Source organism: Mesocricetus auratus, unplaced genomic scaffold (genome assembly GCF_017639785.1).
Source record: "Mesocricetus auratus isolate SY011 unplaced genomic scaffold, BCM_Maur_2.0 Super-Scaffold_100020, whole genome shotgun sequence".
Taxonomy (NCBI): Eukaryota; Metazoa; Chordata; class Mammalia; order Rodentia; family Cricetidae; genus Mesocricetus; species Mesocricetus auratus.
In genome coordinates, this window is record NW_024429201.1 from 19,425,411 (window position 1) to 19,446,800 (window position 21,390).

Here is a 21,390-nt window from a genome sequence, read left to right on the forward strand (position 1 = left end):
CCCGGTGTTCTCTGCTGACTTCCTGCTTCTTTGGGCACCACCTCTGCTTTTATTCTGTGGGTCTTTGTCTGAGCTCCTCTTCAGCATTTGATGTCCGTTTTGCCAAATCCAAGTCCTAGCATCATAGAAAGTGGTAATCCAGAAGGAATCTAGAGCCAGGCAACTGGGGCCAGACCCAGGCTTGACCATTTGCTTGTTGTGGAGTCTTGAGTTACTCGTGGTCTTCTGTCAACTCTTTGTCTTCAGCAATAGTGGGCGATGGCCCTAGTGCCGTGTGTGTGAGCGATGGAGGGGATTAAGTGAAACTGTATATGTCTCAGAACTGTGCTTGGGACCATTATGACTTAGTTTGGGCTGCTCCTATGCCTCATTAGAGTTTATTGGTAGATATTACTGTTAGGAAAAGCAAGACTGATCAATGATGGTGACATGGTAAGAATGTCACTGTGTAGATGTTTCTGTGTTCTCTGATCCTTGGTGATACAAAGGGAAATCCAGTCAAGCTGTGCATGCAACAGTCTCTTTCTAGTTGTCTCACTGAGGCAGAGTCCATACATGACCACTCACCCATGGGAAGTGCTCTGCCACATTGATTCATCTTGCGATAAAATATGTATAGAGAAAAAAATTGCCATTTTAACTATTTTTTTAGATGTACAACTCAGGAGTGATCATTACACCCATAAGGTTTCATTACCCCAAGCATGAAATACTACCCATTAAGAAATAGCTCCCCAATTCCCCCTCCTTCAACTTCTGGTGATTACTAATCTCTAATCTCCCCTTGGAGTTTGAATTTACCTATTCTGGATATTTCTTTTTTTTTCTTTTCTTTTTAATTTTGGTTTTTCAAGATAGGGCTTCTCTGTGTAACAGTCCTGGCTGTCCTGGAAGTCACTTTGTAGACCAGGCTAGTCTTGAACTCACTGAGATCTGCCTGTCTCTGCCTCTCAAGCACTGGGATTAAAGGCATGCGCCACCACTGCTTGGCTATTCTTGGTGTTTCATGGAAGAGAAATCGTATTTTATTTGCCCATTGTGTCCAGCTCTTTGCATTTAGTATAGTGTGCTCCAGCTTCATCCTGGCAAACGTTATCAGAGCTTCATTTTTTCTGTGCCTGACTAGTGTTGCACTGAGTAGACCACATTTTATCCAGTCACCTACAGACAGACGTGGGTTGTTTTTACCTTTTGGCTATTAAAATAAAGTTGTAATTACCATTAGCATAAAAGTGTTTGTTCAGTCAGGTGGCAGCGCACTAGCCTTTAATCCCAGCAGTAGGGAGGCAGAGGAAAAGGGAGGATCTCTGTGAGTTCCATGCCCACCTGGTCTACAGAACCAGTTCCAGGACTGATAGGGCTGTTGCATAGAGAAACCAGGTCCTGAAAAACTAAAAAAAAAGTATTTGTTCAAGTTTTGGCTTTCAAACTGCAACAAGCAGAATGGTTGGGTCATACGCGATTCTATTTTAGTTTTTCGAAGGACCCTAGATCTATTTTTCCATTTCTCTTTTTGTGTTTCTCTCTGTTGGTGTCTCCCTCAGAGTCTCTTCTGTTTCCTCCTGTCTTCCAAGCTTCATTGTACTTCCAAACAGCAGGCATGTTCTCCTCCCAACCACGTGGCTTCCTCCCACATTTCCGAGGGACCGCCCTGCTCTGTCCCTTGTTTGTTGGTAGAGCATCCATACATCAGTGACTGGGATTGCATTCACTCGATGTCTTTCGTCTCCTTGTCAAGGCAGGGTAGTATTTGTAGGCTAGGTCTCTGCTGACTTAAGGCGGAGGCTGGTCAGTCTTGGGATGACCCTATAAGGAGTGGGCTACCCAAGGCCCTGCTTGTGCTTCCCTAAACAGGTCCCCTCATCCCAGACCACACCTTGCTTTTTTTGTTCCCCATCCATTTTGTCTTGGCGGGCAGTTCGGCCACCCTGTCCTGTGGGAGGGTTGTTCCCTGCTTCTCATTTGCCCACAGTTTCTTCACTTTTCTACAAGCAAGTGAATTAATTAGTGAATACCCCAACAGACCGTGAGCCTGCCTCAGACAGCCATTCTGGCTGCTGGGTTAATTGTTAGCCGGGTTTCTGGCCGTCATTCATTTCACAATGAGGCTCCTAATTAATCTCCGCGCAGTTCTCACCAGAAGAAAGGCCGTTAGGGAGAAACATCCCCAATTACCATGAGAAAGGAAATGTCAAGAGCCCCGTTGAGTTTTGCTGGCATCCCTCCCTGGTCTCAGATGAAAACCCCCGCCATTGGGTCGGGAGGCTGCCTCACCATTGACCATGAAAGAAGCAGTGTGAGAGCCTGGGGGCCCCAGGCTGCACCAAGAAGCTCCGAGTTCAGCCTGCTGTGTGTACACCCTCTTTCTCAGTAGCACCCACTGTGTTTCCCAGATTCCAGGGCCACATCAGAGGTGGAAATTCCTCTGCTGTCCCAGGAGCAGGCGAGCAGCCTTGTCTGGAAAAGCTAAAGGTCTCGTCTTTGTGTGTGTTTTGTGCCTTCAGGACAAAAGATCCTTCATCACCGAAGTGACGTCTTGGAAACAGTAGTCCTAATCAACCCTTCGGATGAAGCAGTCAGCACTGAGGTGAGTATTCAGTGCTGTGAGGTCTTCCTCGGAGCCTCACAGAACAGAGACTTGACTGATTGGAGGGGCTAGGTGGGTGGTAGTTGGAGAAGGAGGCAAGCAGGAGAAGTCCCAGGTTCCAGTCTTCCTTGATACACCGGCTCTCTGCATCTAGTATCACCTTGGAAAGCCTCTTCCATTCAGGACACAGCGGACAGTGCCAGCTGGAAGCGTCTTTGTGGAGAGGTGTAGCATTGGGGGCACGCATCGGGTGTGTTGTTGCCAGGATGGGGAACAGGAATGTAGCAGAGGAAATAGACTGTAAGCCTGGAACATATAGGGATGGAACTCAGAGAAGGCTAGCATCCTAGTATCCCTCAGCCATGGTTGGAAGGCAGGCCAGCACAAGCATCAGAAACATGGTCTCTAGCCCAGGCCAGATCTCCTGGCTTCATCATCCAAGGTCTGCCATTTACAAGCTGGTGGCCTCCCTCAAGATATCTTGCAGCTTCGTTTCACACCTCTGTGCAAAGGGGATCATAACAGTCCCCCATTTAATGCCCCTACTGTGTGCTTTGAAGTGCCCAGAGCTCAGAACAGAGTGGCACACGGTGGCCATTGGTACTGTATCATTAGCACGACATGAAATTATTTCTAGAGAGAGTAACTGGGAATTTCAGGACCCATTTTGACAGAAGAATCTCATCCCTCTGGCCAGGTGTTGACAGAGCTCCCTCCCACCTCCTTAGAGATTGAGTTGCTTCCTGGCCGTTAGCGAAACCAGAGGCTCTGGAGCATCATCGCTGTGGTGTCTTCTGTCCACGCCTTTGCACCCCTGTCTATGTGGTGTTTCAGACTGGGATATGATTTATAAACCGCAGGATCCATCCACTGAAAGTAGATAATTTTGTGATTTTTTAAAAGAATGTTTACAAAATTGAACAGATATGATCACCATCTAACTCCAAAACATGCCTGTCACTCCCTAAAATGTCCTAAACCTACTAGCAGTCACTCCACTACCCCTTGGCTTCTGGAAACCCCTATTTTTCCTCTCCAGAATTTTCTAGGTCAGACATTTCATGTACATGGCATCATACAAACATGTGGCCTTTTTTGGTTCAGCTTAACTTTCTTAGCTTAACTGCTTTAAGCTTTGATTGCGTTGCAGCACGGGTCAATTCTGCACTCCTTTTAATGGTTGTGTAGTATCCTTTTGCATACATGTACCACATCTGCACGCTCATTTCTTAGTTGCTTTCACTTTGGGGCTGTCATAATCCGGCCTGCGTTGACCTTCTTCTGCCTGCAAAAGCTCTGACAATCCCTTAAGGCTTGGAGTTGTGAAAAGCATTGAGATGGCCAAAAACAGGTGGAGAGTATACCCAGGAGGCTGCCTAGAATAGCTGTGAAAAAAAGGAAAAGTAAAATAAAATAAAAGCTGCTTTTTTTTTTAATCCAGCTAGTCTGTGGATCAGATGAGTCTGAAACAACTATTTAGGCATGCAAGTTTTTCCAGGAGTGGCCTGTGGGGTTGTTGAGCAGAGGTCATGCTTGTTTAGTTTTGAATTCTCCGCAGTGCAGAACATGATGTGGGCACATAGTGTGTGCTAACTATTCACAAACCGGGCTGCGAGCATTGGTGCTGGGAGACAGCTGGCTTCCCTGTAACCGACAGTTCACTGAGAGCTCTGTAGCACAGACTGTTTTCAATTCAGTTTCCCAGCTTGCCATTCAGGGGTCCCCTTTCCTTTGTGCTCAATGTCAAGCACCTTGCCTCTAGCCCTGGAGTCGGCAGTCACCACGGTGTGCTTGCTCTGTGGCTCGGAAGGAAGGAATCCTGGGTAGGAATGAGTAACTTTGAGGCCCTGCTTGGAAACCTCTTTTCTGACGGTAGCTGGGGACCTGAACTGACATATCTGTAAGTCTCCCCTGGCCTCATAGGCTGCAGGCTGCTAGCAGACACTTTCCAACAGCTGTGGAACAAATGCTTGCCAGCTGTGAAGACTGCTTTGAAAAGAGGAGGGAACTCAGGGGAGAAAGTCAGCAGTCACTTCTGTCTCCGGTTGATGCAAAGCTCTGAAATAGTATTCACGGGCGTACTAATAACCACGATTAATTTTATGAATAACTCCTACAGCCAAGGCTCTGTCCAACATCCCTGCCCCAGTCTCTGCTGAAGAAATTACACTCTTGGAATGAGCGTGTTTGGTTGGTAATCAGTTTCAGGCATTGGGCCTGGTGTTGGGGTACAGGGACCGACTCCCACTCTGTGCGTCCTCATTTATGCTCTGCACTCCCGCTGTGTTTCAGGTGCGCTTGATGATCACTGACGCGGCCCGCCATAAACTGCTGGTGCTCACAGGACAGTGCTTTGAGAACACTGGAGAGCTCATTCTGCAGTCAGGCTCTTTCTCCTTCCAGAACTTCATAGAGATTTTTACCGATCAAGAGGTAGGTTCCACACAGCGTGTCCTGTGTGGGGGAAGACAGGAGGGGTGGGTCCCTTTGGAATAGACAAAATTATGATGCAAAATGACTTGGGCCTGGGCTAGACCACAGTTCCAATCGGAGGAGAGTTGGAACCACTACCAGTGTGCTGGAGACATACACAGGCAGACAGTGGGACCATTGCTGGTGTGTTGGAGATGCAGGCGACAGTGGGAGCATTGGAATGATCAACATTTACAGATGACAGAATTGCCGGAGACAGTAGAAAGGACAACACTCCAGAAGAAACCCAGCTTCCCTGCATTCCCAGAGACTCCTCCTTAGATCTCTTGGGCTTCAGCAGGAAGTCCCTGCCTTGATCTCTGCTAGGATTTCTGCCACTTTGCCTGGCCTGATTATGTCTAATTTCTCTTACCTCTAATGATTGGACCCAGTGTTTAGAGTGAAGCGCTCTGAAAAGCTTGGGGTGGGGTGGAGTGGAGTGGGGTGGGGTGGGCTGATGGATGTGCTGGCAGGAGTTACCACAGCCTTTTAGCTCTGTCTCCCTGAGATGGCAGCCTTGGCGTCACGCATGCTGGGAAGGACTTTCCGTCTTGTCTTCCTGCATCCAAGCTTCCTCCGCACCTCACTTGACAGAGACGTCTCTGTGCTTGTCCCTCAGCAAGCTGCCCCCCTTCGTCCGGTTCCACCTGAAGGCCTCAGTGAAACCCTGGCGAGTGACACAACAGTTTTCCCTCTCCCTACACACACACACACACACACACACACACACACACACACACACACGCGCATGCTCTCAAAGGGTGTGAGGTCATCTGTACCTGGAGGCACATAGCACCCGATCAGCAGAGTGAGATCAGCAGAGTGAGAAACAGACCCCTGGCTGGCAAGTGGTTCCTTGCTCAGAGGCCTGGGGCTCACTCACAGCCGGCCTGTCTTCCTGCCTCAAGGAGGAAGCTTTGCCTGCGTCCTTCTCCAGAGCTGTGCTCTCTCTTCCTCCAGGGCTGAATCGAACACCCTGATGCATCGCACCCGCATTGCTCAATTGCCCTGAAATGCCGAGACAAAGAGCTACGGCTTCCCCTGTTTAGACTGCCCTGAAATTGGTGAAATTGGTGAATAGTCACGGCAGTGCCAGCTCTTTTTCAAGACCATGTTCTTAGATCGTGTGCTGCTGAGGGCACTCGGGCCTTTGTCTGGCATTTCAGCTGTCAGCATCTTGTCCCAGGGAGGGGAGCAGGCAGTAGAGGCGTGGGCCTCTGTGTAGTGTTGGGCCCTGTTGGTAAGCTCAGCTCAGCCCTGAGGCCTGGGCTATTTCCATGCACATGGGCGCCTTCCCGCATTCCTGCCCAGTTCTGCAGTGCCCTCCTGGTGTTTGCTTTCTGCCCACGTCATGGTTTTTTTTTTTTTCCATGAAAACTAAACAAGGGAAATGCGTAAGGAAAAACATTTTATCATTGCCAAGATTTTTCATAAGGAGGCATCACATGCCACTGATCTGGGCCTCAAGTAATCCCCCCTTTTAACATAAGAAGTAGTTTTATAAAGTTGCTACTTAAATCACTTCTAAAAGTCGTGGAAATGGAGGTTTTGTACAATGGGCTGTGCAGGTGCCCAATTTTACCATTAATTCTAAAGAAAAGGACAACCTTATCTAAAGAATTCAAGTTCTATAGAAGGGGTTTGTAGTGATAAAGGGGCAGCCATCACTGAGGTCACGGGCGGTCATATTCTCCTCTCCTACCCCATCTTCTCTGGAGGAAGTCATGCTCAGTGCACACAAAAGGATTGCCAGAGTTTTCTTTAATAGATTAGCTCATTAGTATTAGGGCAATAGGGGGGCGGGTGGAATTCATGCTTGACTTCCTACCAAGCCAAGGGAACTCAGCCTGTGTTTCTTTTACCTACACACTGAGGAAAGGATGTCACAGATAAAGTGGGTTAAAAATTACTAGACTAGGGACTGGAGAGATGGCAGTGGTTAAGAGCAATGACTGCTCTTCCAGAGGACCCAGGTTCAATTCCCAGCACCCACGTGGCAGCTCACAACATTCTGTGGCTCGGGTGTCAGGGGACCCAACCCTTTTTTCTCACCTCTTAGGGCACCACATGCATGTACTACACAGACAGTCGGGCATGCAGGGGAATTAACAAAATGTTTTAAAACTTACTGGACTAGACTAGAGGATGTTCATGTTTGGAGCTATGATTCTTACTGTGGCCTTGGAAGAAGGCTTGCTGAATGACTCAGTGAGGTCATTTGCTGTCCAGTCTCCATGCATTTCTCCAATCCTTGAAACATACTAGTCGACTGAAAAAGAAAATTAACCAGAAACATAACATTAGAAGGGCAAACATTTCTCAGAACAGTTTTCAACCTTTCCATAGGAAAGATTTTTTTTTTTTGGCTTTTACGAGACAGGGTTTCTCTGTATTGTTTTGGAGGCTATTGGTCCAGCCCAGCCTCGAACTCACAGAGATCCGCCTGCCTCTGCCTCCCGAGTGCTGGGATTAAAGGCGTGCGCCACCACCGCCTGGCAGGAAAGATTTTCTTGTTTGTTTATTGTATCTTCAAGGAGGGACCTTGACCCTGTGTCCACCCACACTTCACACTCATTTCCTAGATTAATCACGGTGGGTTTTGCCCGGTTGGCCTGTGTGTTCCCTGTCAAAGTAGGTATGGGGCGAATTCAAGCTTTCAGCACTGGTCATTCTTTGACACATCTTGGAGGTTATCAGACAGGTAGCTATTTGAGCCCAGAGCTAAGAATCATTGACTTGTCTAGAGATATTCATTTGTGTGATATGTACATTTAAAGCCCAGAAGACAGATGTTGTACTCTAGAAAGAGAAACATGAAGAACTCTAGAGGCTAAAATCAAAGAGAAGGATCCAGCAAGAGAGACTTGTCTCAGGAGTTTTGTTTGTTTAATCAAGTTTCTCTAAAATGCCACAATTTCGGTAGGTGATATAGCTCAATGGTAGAGTGCTTGCCCAGTGTCAACACACACACACACACACACACACACACACACACACACACACACACACACACACGAGATTTCCCCCCATGAGATCACACACATACACACACACACACACACACACACACACACGCATACATATATACACACACAAACACACACACACACACAGACAGGGAGAGGCAGAGAGAGAGAGAGGGAGAGGGAGAGAGAGAAGACATAAAAATATACATACATACAACTTGTTGGGAATCCTGACCTAACCTAGACACCATATTCCAGAAGTCATGTGACCAGAGCCAGTAATTCGTAGTTTCCAGTCGAGTTGATAAGTCTAAGAGCTTCCAACTTTCTCCAAGCATAATTAAATGTCAATGGAGAAGAAATACAGCCTTGAGGCATTCTGCAACTTAACATGATATGGAGATTCCCACTAAGAAAAGAAAACCCATTATTAATACACTTCTAAAGTACCGTACTTCAATAGAGGACCAGGCTAGTGGGGGACCTTGAAGTTTAAGCTTCTTTGGCTTCGTGTAAATCCGTTTGGTTGTCAGCTAAAACCCCCGAGGTTTTCCAGGGATATTGTCATTCAGCCACATCTTCAATCCTTTCCTCTGCTGCTTATTGAACCTTACATTTATCTCTTTACCGTGCCACACTGTTCACGGTTGCCTTGGCATTATAGCAAGTCCAAAGCTTTCTTAAACACCTTAGTTCTACCGTCCCACATCCCATTATGTCTCCCATTTTGAAGCCGTGCACAGATCTGACAAGCATTCTGCTCCATTTTCATCCTAGTCAGCACTCAACAGGACAGAAGTGAAGCTTGAAGTAGCCTATCACAGAGCTCCCTCCAGGCTGACACTGAGGAGCACTATTTATGGAGCTGCTTATAAACCCACCTAATTCTGTTATCACACTGTCCCAAGACCCTGTTAAATGTCTGGCCAAAGCCCAGAGATATACTGTCTACACTAGTTCCTCTTCAGCTAAGCAAGCTACTTAATCGACAAAGTAAATACAGCTGTGGTTTAGAGATTACAATCTTGTTTTGTTAGTATCAACAGTAAGGCCATGTATTCCTTTATCTTCCTTCCTCTTTAAGTGTGCCTGAATTTATCAGGAAAGGTAGTTAACAAAAGAGATGATTTTACTCCAAAGCAGTTGTTTCTCCTACTCCTGTCTGCCATCCATCTTTGTAAGAAGCATGGGGACTGTCTCTGTGTTTGATAAGCATCAACAGGTACTTGTCACAGCTGCAGGAAGACATCATTGGTGAACTGATCAAATTAAGTGCAGTATATAATCTAGTGCACTGAGTCTGCTTATACACTGAGGAAACAAAGACAAGTAAAATACAAAAGGAGAGCAAATGTTTTTGCTAACTAGAAACTTCCATTGTATAAGGGTGTGCCATGTCGCCGTTGTTACTGTTAACATGGCTTCTGGTTCATTTTGAAGTAGTCCCGGTTTCAAAGAACTAGGGTTCTCATATACTGCTTACTGATCCCACCATTCACTGACTGGATGTGAACTGAGCATCAACATGGACTGGGCATCTTCAGTCATCTGCTGTCCTTGAATTCTGTCCTCTTCATGATACTTGTCACAAAGGCCTGGAGCTGGGCTATGGGAAAAACCAGGGGCTTTAGTTCTATTGGGTAGCCCCAAGGATGCTGTGATACCCTCCTATCTCCTGCCCTAGCCCATCTGTCTCCTGGACTGGCTCTCTCCAACCTTTGTCTTTGTGTTCTTCTCTCATCGGGCACAGCATGCTGATGTTTTCCCAGAATGATTAGATTTTCACTCTCTGGCTTGCTTTCCTGATCTCATTAAATCATCGTTTTCTAGCCAGCGATGGCTGTTGACTGTCTTCCGTACTCTCTGACTTCCTCAGAATTCTCGGCAACCTTATCTGCTTTTGAGTGATTTTCTGCTTCTCGTAGGAACTCTTTGGGACAGGTTAAGAGCTGGAAAGTAGGATAATATCCCTCAAGGCTTTTTACTTTCTCCTTGAATTAGGTGACTGTATATTTCCTATTAGAAAGCTACAAATTGGGGCTGCAGAGATGACTCAGCAGCTAAGAGAACTGGCTGTTCTTCCAGAGGACTCAGGTTCTGTTCCAAGCACCCACATGGTAGTTCGTACCCTTTTCTGTCCCTCATAAGCACCAGGCATGCATGAAATGCCCATACATATGTGGAGGCAAAACACTCATACATATAAAATAAATAAATCTAAAAAAGCATTAAATCATTGGCACAACTTAATAAGTGAATAAGCTCAGGCACACACAGCTAGATTATACCTTCAGCTTGCTTCAACTCAGCTAGACTGGATCTCAGAGATTAAAATTAACTCAACTTATTTTAAAATTTCCATTGTGAAAGTTTTAGCAGCGTGCATTATCCTTGATTTGCTCCCTAATATGTAAATATGAATAGTTCTCATGTACTGTGTGAAAGTTGGGAATGACAGAATCCTTATTGTGCTGAAATTATGGTGATGAGGGCCTATGCCAATTACTGGACAAGAAACCATATTTTAAGATACATAAATAAAATGGAGTAAGAAAAAAATTTAAAGAACCAATGAGATGGCTGTGTGGGGAAAGACACTACCATGCCTGCTAACTTGAGTCTGATTTCCCCCTTACTTCTTCCCAGGATCCACATGGTATAAAGAAAAACCAACTCCAGCAAGTTATCCTCTGACCTTCACACACAAGCCACATACATAGCTAATGGATGAATGAATGAATGAACGAATGCAATAAAAATGAAACCTTATTCATGTTTGCTTTGGCCAGCAAATAATCTGAAAAAAAAAAAAAGATTCCCCCAAGGAATGATTTGATCAGTGGTGCCCTTTACCCCCATGGATATTTGCCATTTTCTGTGTTAGCTTTCTTAGTTCCCAAAATAGGAGTTGACTCTTAACTGTTTCATGGAACAGGAAAGTCAGAGGAGAATAGCAAAGCATTGTTATTCTGGTATTTTGTGACTTCAACTGTAGCAAGATAGGTGGGACTGTCTCAGAGGATTCTGGGAAATGTAGTGAAGAGAGTCATCGCCATGTGATAGCGGGGAGAGGATGCATGAGGCTGCATCCTTAGTAAGATAAATCCTTATAAAAATACATATTAGTAATTATGGGCTAATAGTTAAGTCAGAGCTAGCCATTAAGAAACCATAGCAAACAGCCAACAGTTTCATAATTAATATAGTGTCTCATGTGTTATTTGGGGGCTAAAGCAGCAACAGGGCCCAGGCGGCTGGTGGGAAGATTACACGGTACACTCAGGATTTGATAGTCTAACAAAACAAAGATGACTGTTCTCATGAAAACTAGTATAGGAAAGTTCGGCTTCTATGCATTGCTTCTGCATGCACACCCTCACACCCATAGCTTAAGAGTGATAGTATTCTGGAATTCATTGATACAAGAAACCAAGGGCAAGGGTTCAGAGCCTATGGCTCAAGAATGGCCATTAGTTTTGTCCCAGAATCATTTGCATCTGGATATAGAACCTTTGTCACTTGACCTCTGACTGATGTGTGAGATTTGTTGAAACAGAAGTTTGGAGCATATGGCATTATTTGCATTTGCTGAGCCAAAACCAAGAAATACATGACCTAGATATTGAAAAAGAAAACTGTTTCCAGAACCATACTTGCTTTGGTCTTGATTCAGTTTTTCATATTTCCTTCATTGGGAAGTAATGAATAACACGTTGAAAAATGTTTAAACCAAATGAGATCTTAGTCACTGACAACCAGCTTGTCCTGAATCCATTGAGATCATGGAGAGGGCTGAGAGTCTCCCCTTGGAATTATTTATTTTGATTTTTTTTCACCTTGGAGTTAAATTTAAATGGAGGAATAAATGTGGCCACTGGTTTGTATAACTGCCAGACGACTTTGTCATCATGACTTCAATAGGAGCATTTGTGTTTGCAGAGGATTTGCTGGGCCTGGCACTTATAGAATGTGGGTGCCAGAACCTAGTAATTTGTTGTAGTAGTGGGCAATCAATAACTTCCTGTCTCCTAGAGCAATAAATAAATAAATAAAAATAAACCTAAGTGTTTTCTTTTGTGCCTATTGAATTCTGAAAGGAGACATCAAGAAATATACTATTATATGAATTCCTCAAATGCATCATTCACACCCTTTTTTTGTCAAGTCCAGTGGGTTAAAACCAAGGGTTTATTTTTATTATTTCTTTGAGAATTGTACAATGTATTTTGATCATATTCACTTCTTCATAACGCCTCCCAGATCTGACCCTTTCCCATACCAATTAACATTATGTCCTCTGTTTCATGTTTTTAAAACCCACTTTCTTCAGTTTATGCTGCCCATATATTCTTTTTCTTTTTTGAACTTTTTTTATTACTTTAATTTTTAAATAGCTTGCTTCACATGTCAATCCCAGTTCCCTCTCCCTCCCCTCCTCCCACACCCCCCAACACCCTCAGCCTCCCACCCTATCCTCACTTCCTTCCACATAGGGACTATCCAGAGTCTGTCATTTCACTCAGGGCAGGGTCCAGGCACTCCCCTAAGAATCCAGGCTGAGAAAGCATCCCTCTTTGTGTTATGGACACACAAAGTCCGTTTGTATGCCAGGGATAAACACTGATCCACTGCCCAGGACCCCATAGGTTACCCAGGCCTCCTCACTGACTCTCACACTCAGGGGGACTGGATCAGTCCCATGCTGGCCTGCCAGCTGTCGGTCTGGGGTCCAAGAGCTCCCCCTTATTCAGATCATCTGTGTCTGCTGGTTTCGCCAGCCCATTCTTTTGCCAATTTGTTCATCACTCCTCTCTCTCTGTCACTGGGTTCCTTGGGTTCAGTTCAGTGTTTAACTGTGGGTGTTTGCCTCTGCTTCCATCAGTCACTGGATGAAGGGTCCAGGATGACATATAAGGTAGACGTCAAGATGAAGGGTCCAGGATGACATATAAGGTAGATGTCAAGTTCATTATGAGGAACGGCTGCCCATATATTCTTGCATGTGTGCCTGCCACACCCTTAAAAGAAACCGGCAGCCCCCTTTCTAGCAGCTATCAATCACAATAGCTCCTTAACTGTTAGTGGGACTTCACATCTAACCTCCTCTCCATGCTGGCATTCTGTGTGGCTTAGGCTAAGGTAAAGGCTTCTAACCCATCGTGAAACGATGGCTACAGCTTTCTCCTGGGATAGCCTAGTATTTGTTAATGAGCATCTTTGCATGGCAAACATCCAGAGGCAGCATTCAGATTACTTTATAACTGCTGCAGTGCAAGCACCAATCACCCAGATGGTCCCGGGCTCTGGAACCTGAGCAGGGTTCTGGGGCAAGGACATATGCAGAGAGGATTTGAGAGCAGAGGTCAGGAGGTGGCAAAGGGTACAAACGGGGACCCAGAACAGAGGCTATCCTCCTTCCAAAATGAAGGTTTATCAATATTTTAATCAGAAACGTGGCCAAAGTTTTGTTATTAGCCTAATGTAAAGTCAGTGATGGCTCATTGATGACGTCACTTAACCCTTTTCTTCCTTTCTTCCTTTTTCACAAACCCAGATTGGGGAGCTGCTGAGCACCACCCACCCTGCCAACAAAGCCAGCCTCACCCTCTTCTGCCCCGAGGAGGGAGACTGGAAGAACTCCAACCTTGACAGACACAATCTCCAAGACTTCATCAACATTAAGCTCAACTCAGCTTCTATCTTGCCAGAAATGGAGGGACTTTCTGAGTTTACCGAGTATCTCTCAGAGTCTGTGGAAGTCCCTTCTCCCTTTGATATCCTGGAACCGCCGACCTCGGGCGGGTTTCTCAAGCTCTCCAAGCCCTGCTGCTACATTTTCCCAGGAGGCCGGGGTGATTCTGCCCTGTTTGCAGTGAACGGATTCAATATGCTCATCAACGGAGGGTCGGAAAGGAGGTCTTGCTTCTGGAAGCTCATTCGGCACCTGGACCGTGTGGACTCCATCCTGCTCACTCACATTGGGGATGACAATTTGCCTGGCATAAACAGCATGCTGCAGCGGAAGATTGCAGAGCTGGAAGAGGAGCGGTCCCAGGGCTCCACCAGCAACAGCGACTGGATGAAGAACCTCATCTCCCCTGACTTGGGGGTTGTGTTTCTCAATGTACCTGAAAATCTGAAAAACCCAGAGCCCAACACCAAGATGAAGAGGAGCATAGAAGAAGCATGCTTCACCCTCCAATATCTGAACAAACTGTCCATGAAACCAGAGCCTCTGTTTAGAAGCGTAGGCAATACCATTGAGCCTGTCATCCTATTCCAAAAAATGGGAGTGGGCAAACTTGAGATGTACGTGCTTAACCCAGTCAAGAGCAGCAAAGAAATGCAATATTTTATGCAGCAGTGGACTGGCACCAGCAAAGACAAGGCTGAACTAATCCTGCCCAATGGTCAAGAAGTAGATATCCCAATTTCCTACTTAACTTCGGTCTCATCTTTGATTGTGTGGCATCCAGCCAACCCCGCTGAGAAAATCATCCGAGTTCTGTTTCCCGGAAACAGCACCCAGTACAACATCCTGGAAGGACTGGAAAAACTCAAGCACTTAGACTTCCTAAAGCAGCCACTGGCCACCCAAAAAGATCTCACTGGCCAGGTGCCCACCCCCACAGTGAAACAAGTCAAATTGAAACAGAGGGCTGACAGCCGAGAAAGCCTGAAGCCAGCTACGAAACCACTTCCCACTAAATCGGCGAGGAAGGAGTCCAAAGAAGAGGCCCCTGAAGTCACAAAACCTAGCCAAGTGGAGAAAACTCCCAAAGTTGAAAGCAAAGAGAAAGTAACAGTGAAAAAAGACAAGCCGATAAAGACAGAAACCAAACCTTCAGTGACAGAGAAGGAGGTGCCCAGCAAAGAGGAGCAGTCCCCTGTGAAGGCTGAGGTGGCCGAGAAGCAGGCCACCGAGAGCAAACCTAAAGTCACCAAAGAGAAAGTGGTGAAGAAAGAAGTAAAGGCAAAACCTGAAGAAAAGAAAGACGAGAAGGAGAAGCCCAAGAAAGAAGTGGCTAAGAAGGAAGACAAAACAACACCCCTCAAGAAAGACGAGAAGCCGAAGAAGGAAGAGGCGAAGAAGGAGGTCAAAAAGGAAATCAAAAAAGAGGAGAAAAAGGAGCTGAAAAAAGAGGTCAAGAAGGAGACACCCCTGAAGGAGGCCAAGAAGGAAGTGAAGAAAGAGGAAAAGAAAGAAGTTAAAAAGGAAGAGAAGGAACCCAAAAAGGAAATTAAGAAGATCTCCAAAGACATCAAGAAATCCACTCCTCTGTCAGAAACAAAGAAACCAGCGGCATTGAAACCAAAAGTAGCCAAGAAAGAAGAGGCCACCAAGAAGGAGCCTGCTGCTGCTAGCAAGCTCAAGGATAAGGGCAAAGTTAAAGTCATTAAGAAGGAAGGCAAGGCCACAGAGGCAGCTGCCACGGCTGTTGGCACTGCGGCCACCACAGCTGCTGCGGTGGCAGCGGCTGGAATAGCGGCCACTGGTCCCGCCAAAGAACTTGAAGCTGAGAGGTCCCTTATGTCATCCCCTGAGGATCTAACCAAGGACTTTGAGGAGTTAAAGGCTGAGGAGATTGATGTGGCAAGGGACATCAAGCCTCAGCTGGAGCTCATTGAAGATGAAGAAAAACTGAAGGAAACCGAGCCCGTGGAAGCCTATGTCATCCAGAAAGAGACAGAAGTCATCAAAAGTTCTGCTGAGTCACCTGATGAGGGGATCACTACCACCGAAGGGGAAGGTGAATGTGAGCAAACCCCGGAGGAGCTGGATCCAGCTGAGAAGCAGGGAGTGGATGACATTGAGAAATTTGAAGATGAGGGAGCTGGTTTTGAAGAATCCTCAGAGACCGGAGACTATGAAGAGAAGGCAGAAACTGAGGAGGCCGAGGAGCCAGAAGAGGATGGGGAAGACAATGTGAGTGGGAGTGCCTCTAAGCACAGCCCCACAGAAGACGATGAAAGCACAAAGGCTGAGGCAGATGTGCACATCAAGGAGAAGAGGGAGTCCGTGACCAGCGGCGATGACCGGGCAGAAGAAGACATGGATGAAGCCCTTGAGAAAGAGGAGGCTGAACAATCTGAAGAGGAGGCTGAGGAGGAGGACAAAGCAGAGGATGCTAGAGAGGAAGACTATGAGCCTGAAAAACTTGAGGGTGAAGATTATGTGATGGCTGTGGTTGACAAGGCTGCGGAGGCTGGTGTTGCTGAAGAGCAGTACGGGTTCCTGAGCACACCAACCAAGCAAGCCGGAGCCCAGTCTCCTGGCCGAGAACCTGCATCTTCAATTCATGATGAGACTCTACCTGGAGGCTCCGAGAGTGAGGCCACGGCTTCTGATGAGGAGAATCGAGAAGATCAGCCCGAGGAATTCACTGCCACCTCCGGATATACCCAGTCTACCATTGAGATATCCAGTGAGCCTACTCCAATGGATGATATGTCTACTCCTCGTGATGTGATGAGTGATGAGACCAACAATGAGGAGACCGAGTCCCCATCTCAGGAGTTCGTAAACATTACCAAATATGAGTCTTCACTGTATTCTCAGGAATACAAACCTGTTGTTGCATCATTCAATGGCTTGTCAGAAGGGTCAAAAACAGATGCTACTGAAGGCAAGGACTATAATGCTTCTGCCTCCACCATATCACCACCTTCCTCCATGGAAGAAGACAAATTCAGCAAGTCTGCTCTGCGTGACGCTTACTGCTCAGAAGACAAAGAAGTGAAAACCAGTGCTGTGTTGGACATCAAAGATGTTTCAGATGAGAGACTTAGCCCAACCAAGAGCCCATCCCTGAGTCCTTCTCCGCCATCACCCATAGAGAAGACTCCCCTGGGTGAACGTAGCGTGAACTTCTCTCTGACCCCCAATGAGATTAAAGTCTCTGCAGAGGCAGAAGTGACATCAGTGTCTCCCGGAGTTACCCAAGCAGTAGTTGAAGAGCATTGTGCGAGTCCTGAGGAGAAGACCCTGGAAGTAGCCTCACCATCTCAGTCTGTGACTGGCAGTGCTGGCCACACACCTTACTACCAATCTCCTACTGATGAGAAGGCCAGTCACTTACCTTCAGAAGCCACTGAGAAACCACAGGCGGTTCCAGTGAGTTTTGAATTCAGTGAGGAGGCCAAAGATGAGAATGAGAGAGCTTCCATAAGCCCCATGGATGAGCCTGTGCCTGACTCGGAGTCTCCTATTGAGAAAGTTCTGTCTCCTCTACGCAGTCCTCCTCTTATCGGAACTGAGTCTGCCTATGAAGACTTTCTCAGTGCTGATGGCATGGCTCTTGGCAGAGGTACTGAAAGCCCCTTTGAAGGAAAGAATGGAAAGCAAGGAGAAAGCCCAGTGTCTGAAGTGACTTCCACTGATCTTTACCAAGATGAACAGGAAGAAAAAAGCACAGGCTTCATACCAATAAAGGAAGACTTTGGCCTGGAAAAGAAAGCCAGTGATGTTGAAATCATGAGCTCTCAGTCAGCTCTGGCTTTGGATGAAAGAAAATTGGGAGGAGATGTATCTCCAACACAAATAGATGTCAGTCAGTTTGGCTCCTTCAAAGAAGACACCAAGATGTCCATTTCAGAAGGCACTGTCTCAGACAAATCAGCCACTCCCGTGGATGAGGGTGTGGCAGAAGATACTTATTCTCACATGGAGGGTGTGGCCTCAGTCTCTACTGCCTCTGTGGCCACAAGCTCATTTCCAGAGCCAACCACAGATGATGTGTCTCCTTCTCTGCATGCTGAAGTGGGCTCCCCACACTCCACAGAGGTAGACGACTCCCTTTCAGTATCTGTTGTGCAGACACCTACCACTTTCCAGGAAACAGAAATGTCTCCATCTAAAGAAGAGTGCCCAAGACCAATGTCCATTTCTCCTCCAGACTTCTCCCCGAAGACAGCCAAGTCCAGGACACCAGTTCAAGATCACCGATCTGAACAGTCTTCGATGTCTATTGAATTTGGCCAGGAATCCCCTGAGCACTCCCTTGCTATGGACTTTAGTCGACAGTCTCCTGATCACCCTACTGTGGGTGCGAGTATGCTTCACATCACCGAAAATGGGCCAACTGAAGTGGACTATAGTCCTTCTGATATCCAGGATTCTAGTTTATCACATAAGATCCCACCAATGGAGGAACCATCCTACACCCAAGATAATGATCTGTCTGAGCTCATCTCTGTGTCTCAGGTGGAGGCTTCCCCGTCCACCTCTTCTGCTCACACCCCTTCTCAGATAGCCTCTCCTCTTCAGGAAGACACTCTGTCTGATGTTGTTCCTCCCAGAGATATGTCCTTATATGCCTCACTCACCTCCGAGAAAGCGCAAAGTCTGGAAGGAGAGAAGCTCTCTCCAAAATCCGATATTTCTCCACTCACCCCACGGGAGTCCTCACCTTTATATTCACCTGGCTTTTCAGATTCTACCTCTGCAACCACAGAGAATGCAGCAGGTCGACAAACCTCTTCCCCACCGATGGACGCCGCATCTGCAGAGCCCTATGGCTTCCGTGCCTCAATGCTGTTTGATACAATGCAACATCATCTGGCCTTGAATAGAGACTTGACCACATCTAGTGGGGAGAAGGATAGTGGAGGGAAGACACCTGGTGACTTTGACTATGCCTATGAAAAGCCCGAGAAAACCACCAGATCCCCAGATGAAGAAGATTATGACTATGAATCATATGAGAAAACCTCCGGGCCCCCTGATATGGGTGGTTATTACTATGAGAAGACGGAGAGAACCATGAAATCCCCGTGTGACAGTGGATACTCCTATGAGACCATTGAGAAGACCACCAAGCCCCAAGAAGACGGTGGCTACGCCTGTGAAATTACTGAGAAAACCACTAGGACCTCCGAAGAGGGTGGGTATTCATATGAGACCAGCGAGAAGACAACACGTACCTCCGAAGTGAGTGGCTACACCTATGAAAAGACTGAGAGATCTAGAAGGCTCCTGGATGACATTAGCAATGGCTATGATGACTCTGAGGATGGTGGCCACACACTTGCAGACTGTAGCTACTCCTATGAAACCACAGAGAAAATTAGCAGCTTTCCTGAGTCTGAGAGCTATTCCTACGAGACATCTACAAAAACAACACGAAGTCCAGATACCGCCACGTACTGTTATGAGACCATGGAGAAGATCACCAAGACGCCACAGGCATCCACATACTCCTATGAGACTTCAGACCGATGCTACACTCCAGAAAAGAAGTCTCCCTCAGAGGCACGCCAGGATGTTGATTTATGTCTTGTGTCCTCCTGTGAATACAAACACCCCAAGACGGAGCTCTCGCCTTCCTTCATCAATCCAAATCCTCTCGAGTGGTTTGCCAGTGAAGAGTCCACTGAAGATTCTGAGAAGCCCCTCACTCAGTCCGGAGGAGCCCCTCCACCTTCAGGAGGAAAGCAACAGGGCCGACAATGCGATGAAACTCCACCCACCTCAGTCAGTGAGTCAGCCCCATCCCAGACTGACTCTGATGTGCCCCCAGAGACGGAAGAGTGCCCCTCCATCACAGCTGATGCCAACATCGACTCTGAAGACGAGTCGGAGACCATCCCGACCGACAAAACTGTCACATACAAACACATGGACCCACCTCCGGCCCCCATGCAAGACCGAAGCCCTTCTCCGCGCCACCCTGATGTGTCCATGGTGGACCCAGAGGCCTTGGCCATTGAGCAGAACCTGGGCAAAGCTCTGAAGAAAGACCTGAAAGAGAAGACCAAGACCAAGAAACCAGGCACGAAGACCAAGTCCTCTTCCCCTGTGAAGAAGGCTGATGGGAAGTCCAAGCCCCTGGCAGCGTCTCCTAAACCAGGAGCCTTGAAGGAATCCTCTGACAAGGTGTCCAGAGTGGCTTCTCCCAAGAAGAAAGAATCTGTGGAAAAGGCAACAAAGACCACCACCACTCCCGAGATCAAAGCCACACGCGGGGAAGAGAAAGACAAGGAGACTAAGAATGCCGCAAATGCCTCCGCATCCAAGTCAGCGAAAACAGCAACAGCAGGTAGGTGGAGGTGTCCCTTTACAGACCATGGCTGCATTTGCACTTGAAGCCTGTCTACACACTATTTGGCTTTTTGCTGGGAAGACCAGGGAGCAGGGTCCCTTTCCTCTGCCTTCCTCTTCTGCCTAAAGGTACACCTTCTTGGCCGAGTGTGGCTCCCAGGTTTAGAGATAGCAGAGTATATCCAGTGCTGCTGGAATCCACCAAGTGGGATTGCTGGGTTAGTATCATTCTGATGCAGCTGCAGGCCTGTTGCAAACCTTCAGAAGAAAGAATATGTCTCAGGCTGTGCAGGGAGACTTCAGGCGCATTTGCCTAAAAATTGAGCCAGGAGCTCCAAAATTGAGGTGATAGGCCAGGAGCACCCAAAGGCCTAGAGAAAACCAGAGGTTACCTAGCAAACATGCAATGTTCATTCTAGGCACAATATTTATTTCTTCTGAAAAATTTGAAATGTAAAATTATAAAAATTTATACATTTAAAAAAAACTATCATTTGGGCAATCTGTGCCCATTTAAACATTTGCTGTTTTCTTACCTGCTCATGAACAGTGAAATTCCAGTTGACTTAATAGTGTCTAGTACAAAGAGAAGGACAAATTAAAGGCTGTTTTCTTCTTCCTTCCTGCCCATGGCCTCACTAACACACTGCTTTTCCAGACTGGAATTCAACTCAACAGGAGCTAAGTAGAGATGCCTGAGAGTTCCCAATTTGCCACTGATACCCAGCAGTCTCCATTTCTTAGCAGTAACTGAGGCTTCCATTTTGTGTGATAGGTTCTAGCCTTATAACCCAGACTGGTTTTGGTCTTGTGATCCTCCTGCCTCAGCCTCCTGTTCTGGGATCACAGGAGTGCCCCACCAGAGCTGGTGTGAGTAGGGTTTTGATGGAATGGCTCCTGGATAACACAATTTCATCCTGTTGCTTTCATCATTTATAGTGATACACTTTGTTTATATCACATAATTGCCCCAAGATCTTTGACCACAAAATAATATGCATTTACCACTTCCCAGGTTCTATGATTATAGGCGTGTGCTACCACACCTGGCTTATAAGTCAAAATTTCTTACGGGGTCCTCAAATGGATATTTTGAGGGTTTTCAGTTCAAAGTCTCTGTGTCTCTGTCTCTGCCTCCATCACTATCACACACACACACACACACACACACACACACACACACACACACACGGTCTTCCAACCTATTTATAAAGTGAATTTACTTATTTAAATCCAAGTCTGGCCCGTTTTCACCATCTCCACTTTCCCTGCTCCCACGCCCCCCAAAGTAAAATCGGATTGGTTGATGGAATTCACAGGTTGTT

General features: G+C 46.7%; 1 protein-coding gene across 2 annotated transcripts in view; it reads left to right on the forward strand.

Moving 5' to 3' along the window:
- Map1b (microtubule associated protein 1B) overlaps window positions 1–21,390 on the forward strand; it is a 96,897-nt gene that overhangs the window by 67,779 nt on the left and 7,728 nt on the right. For both annotated transcript variants that reach the window (XM_040729101.1, XM_040729102.1), the window contains 3 exons: window positions 2,505–2,587; window positions 4,880–5,020; window positions 13,580–20,063. In XM_040729101.1, the coding sequence (XP_040585035.1) occupies window positions 2,505–2,587; window positions 4,880–5,020; window positions 13,580–20,063 (6,708 nt within the window). The remainder of the gene's footprint in view (window positions 1–2,504; window positions 2,588–4,879; window positions 5,021–13,579; window positions 20,064–21,390) is intronic.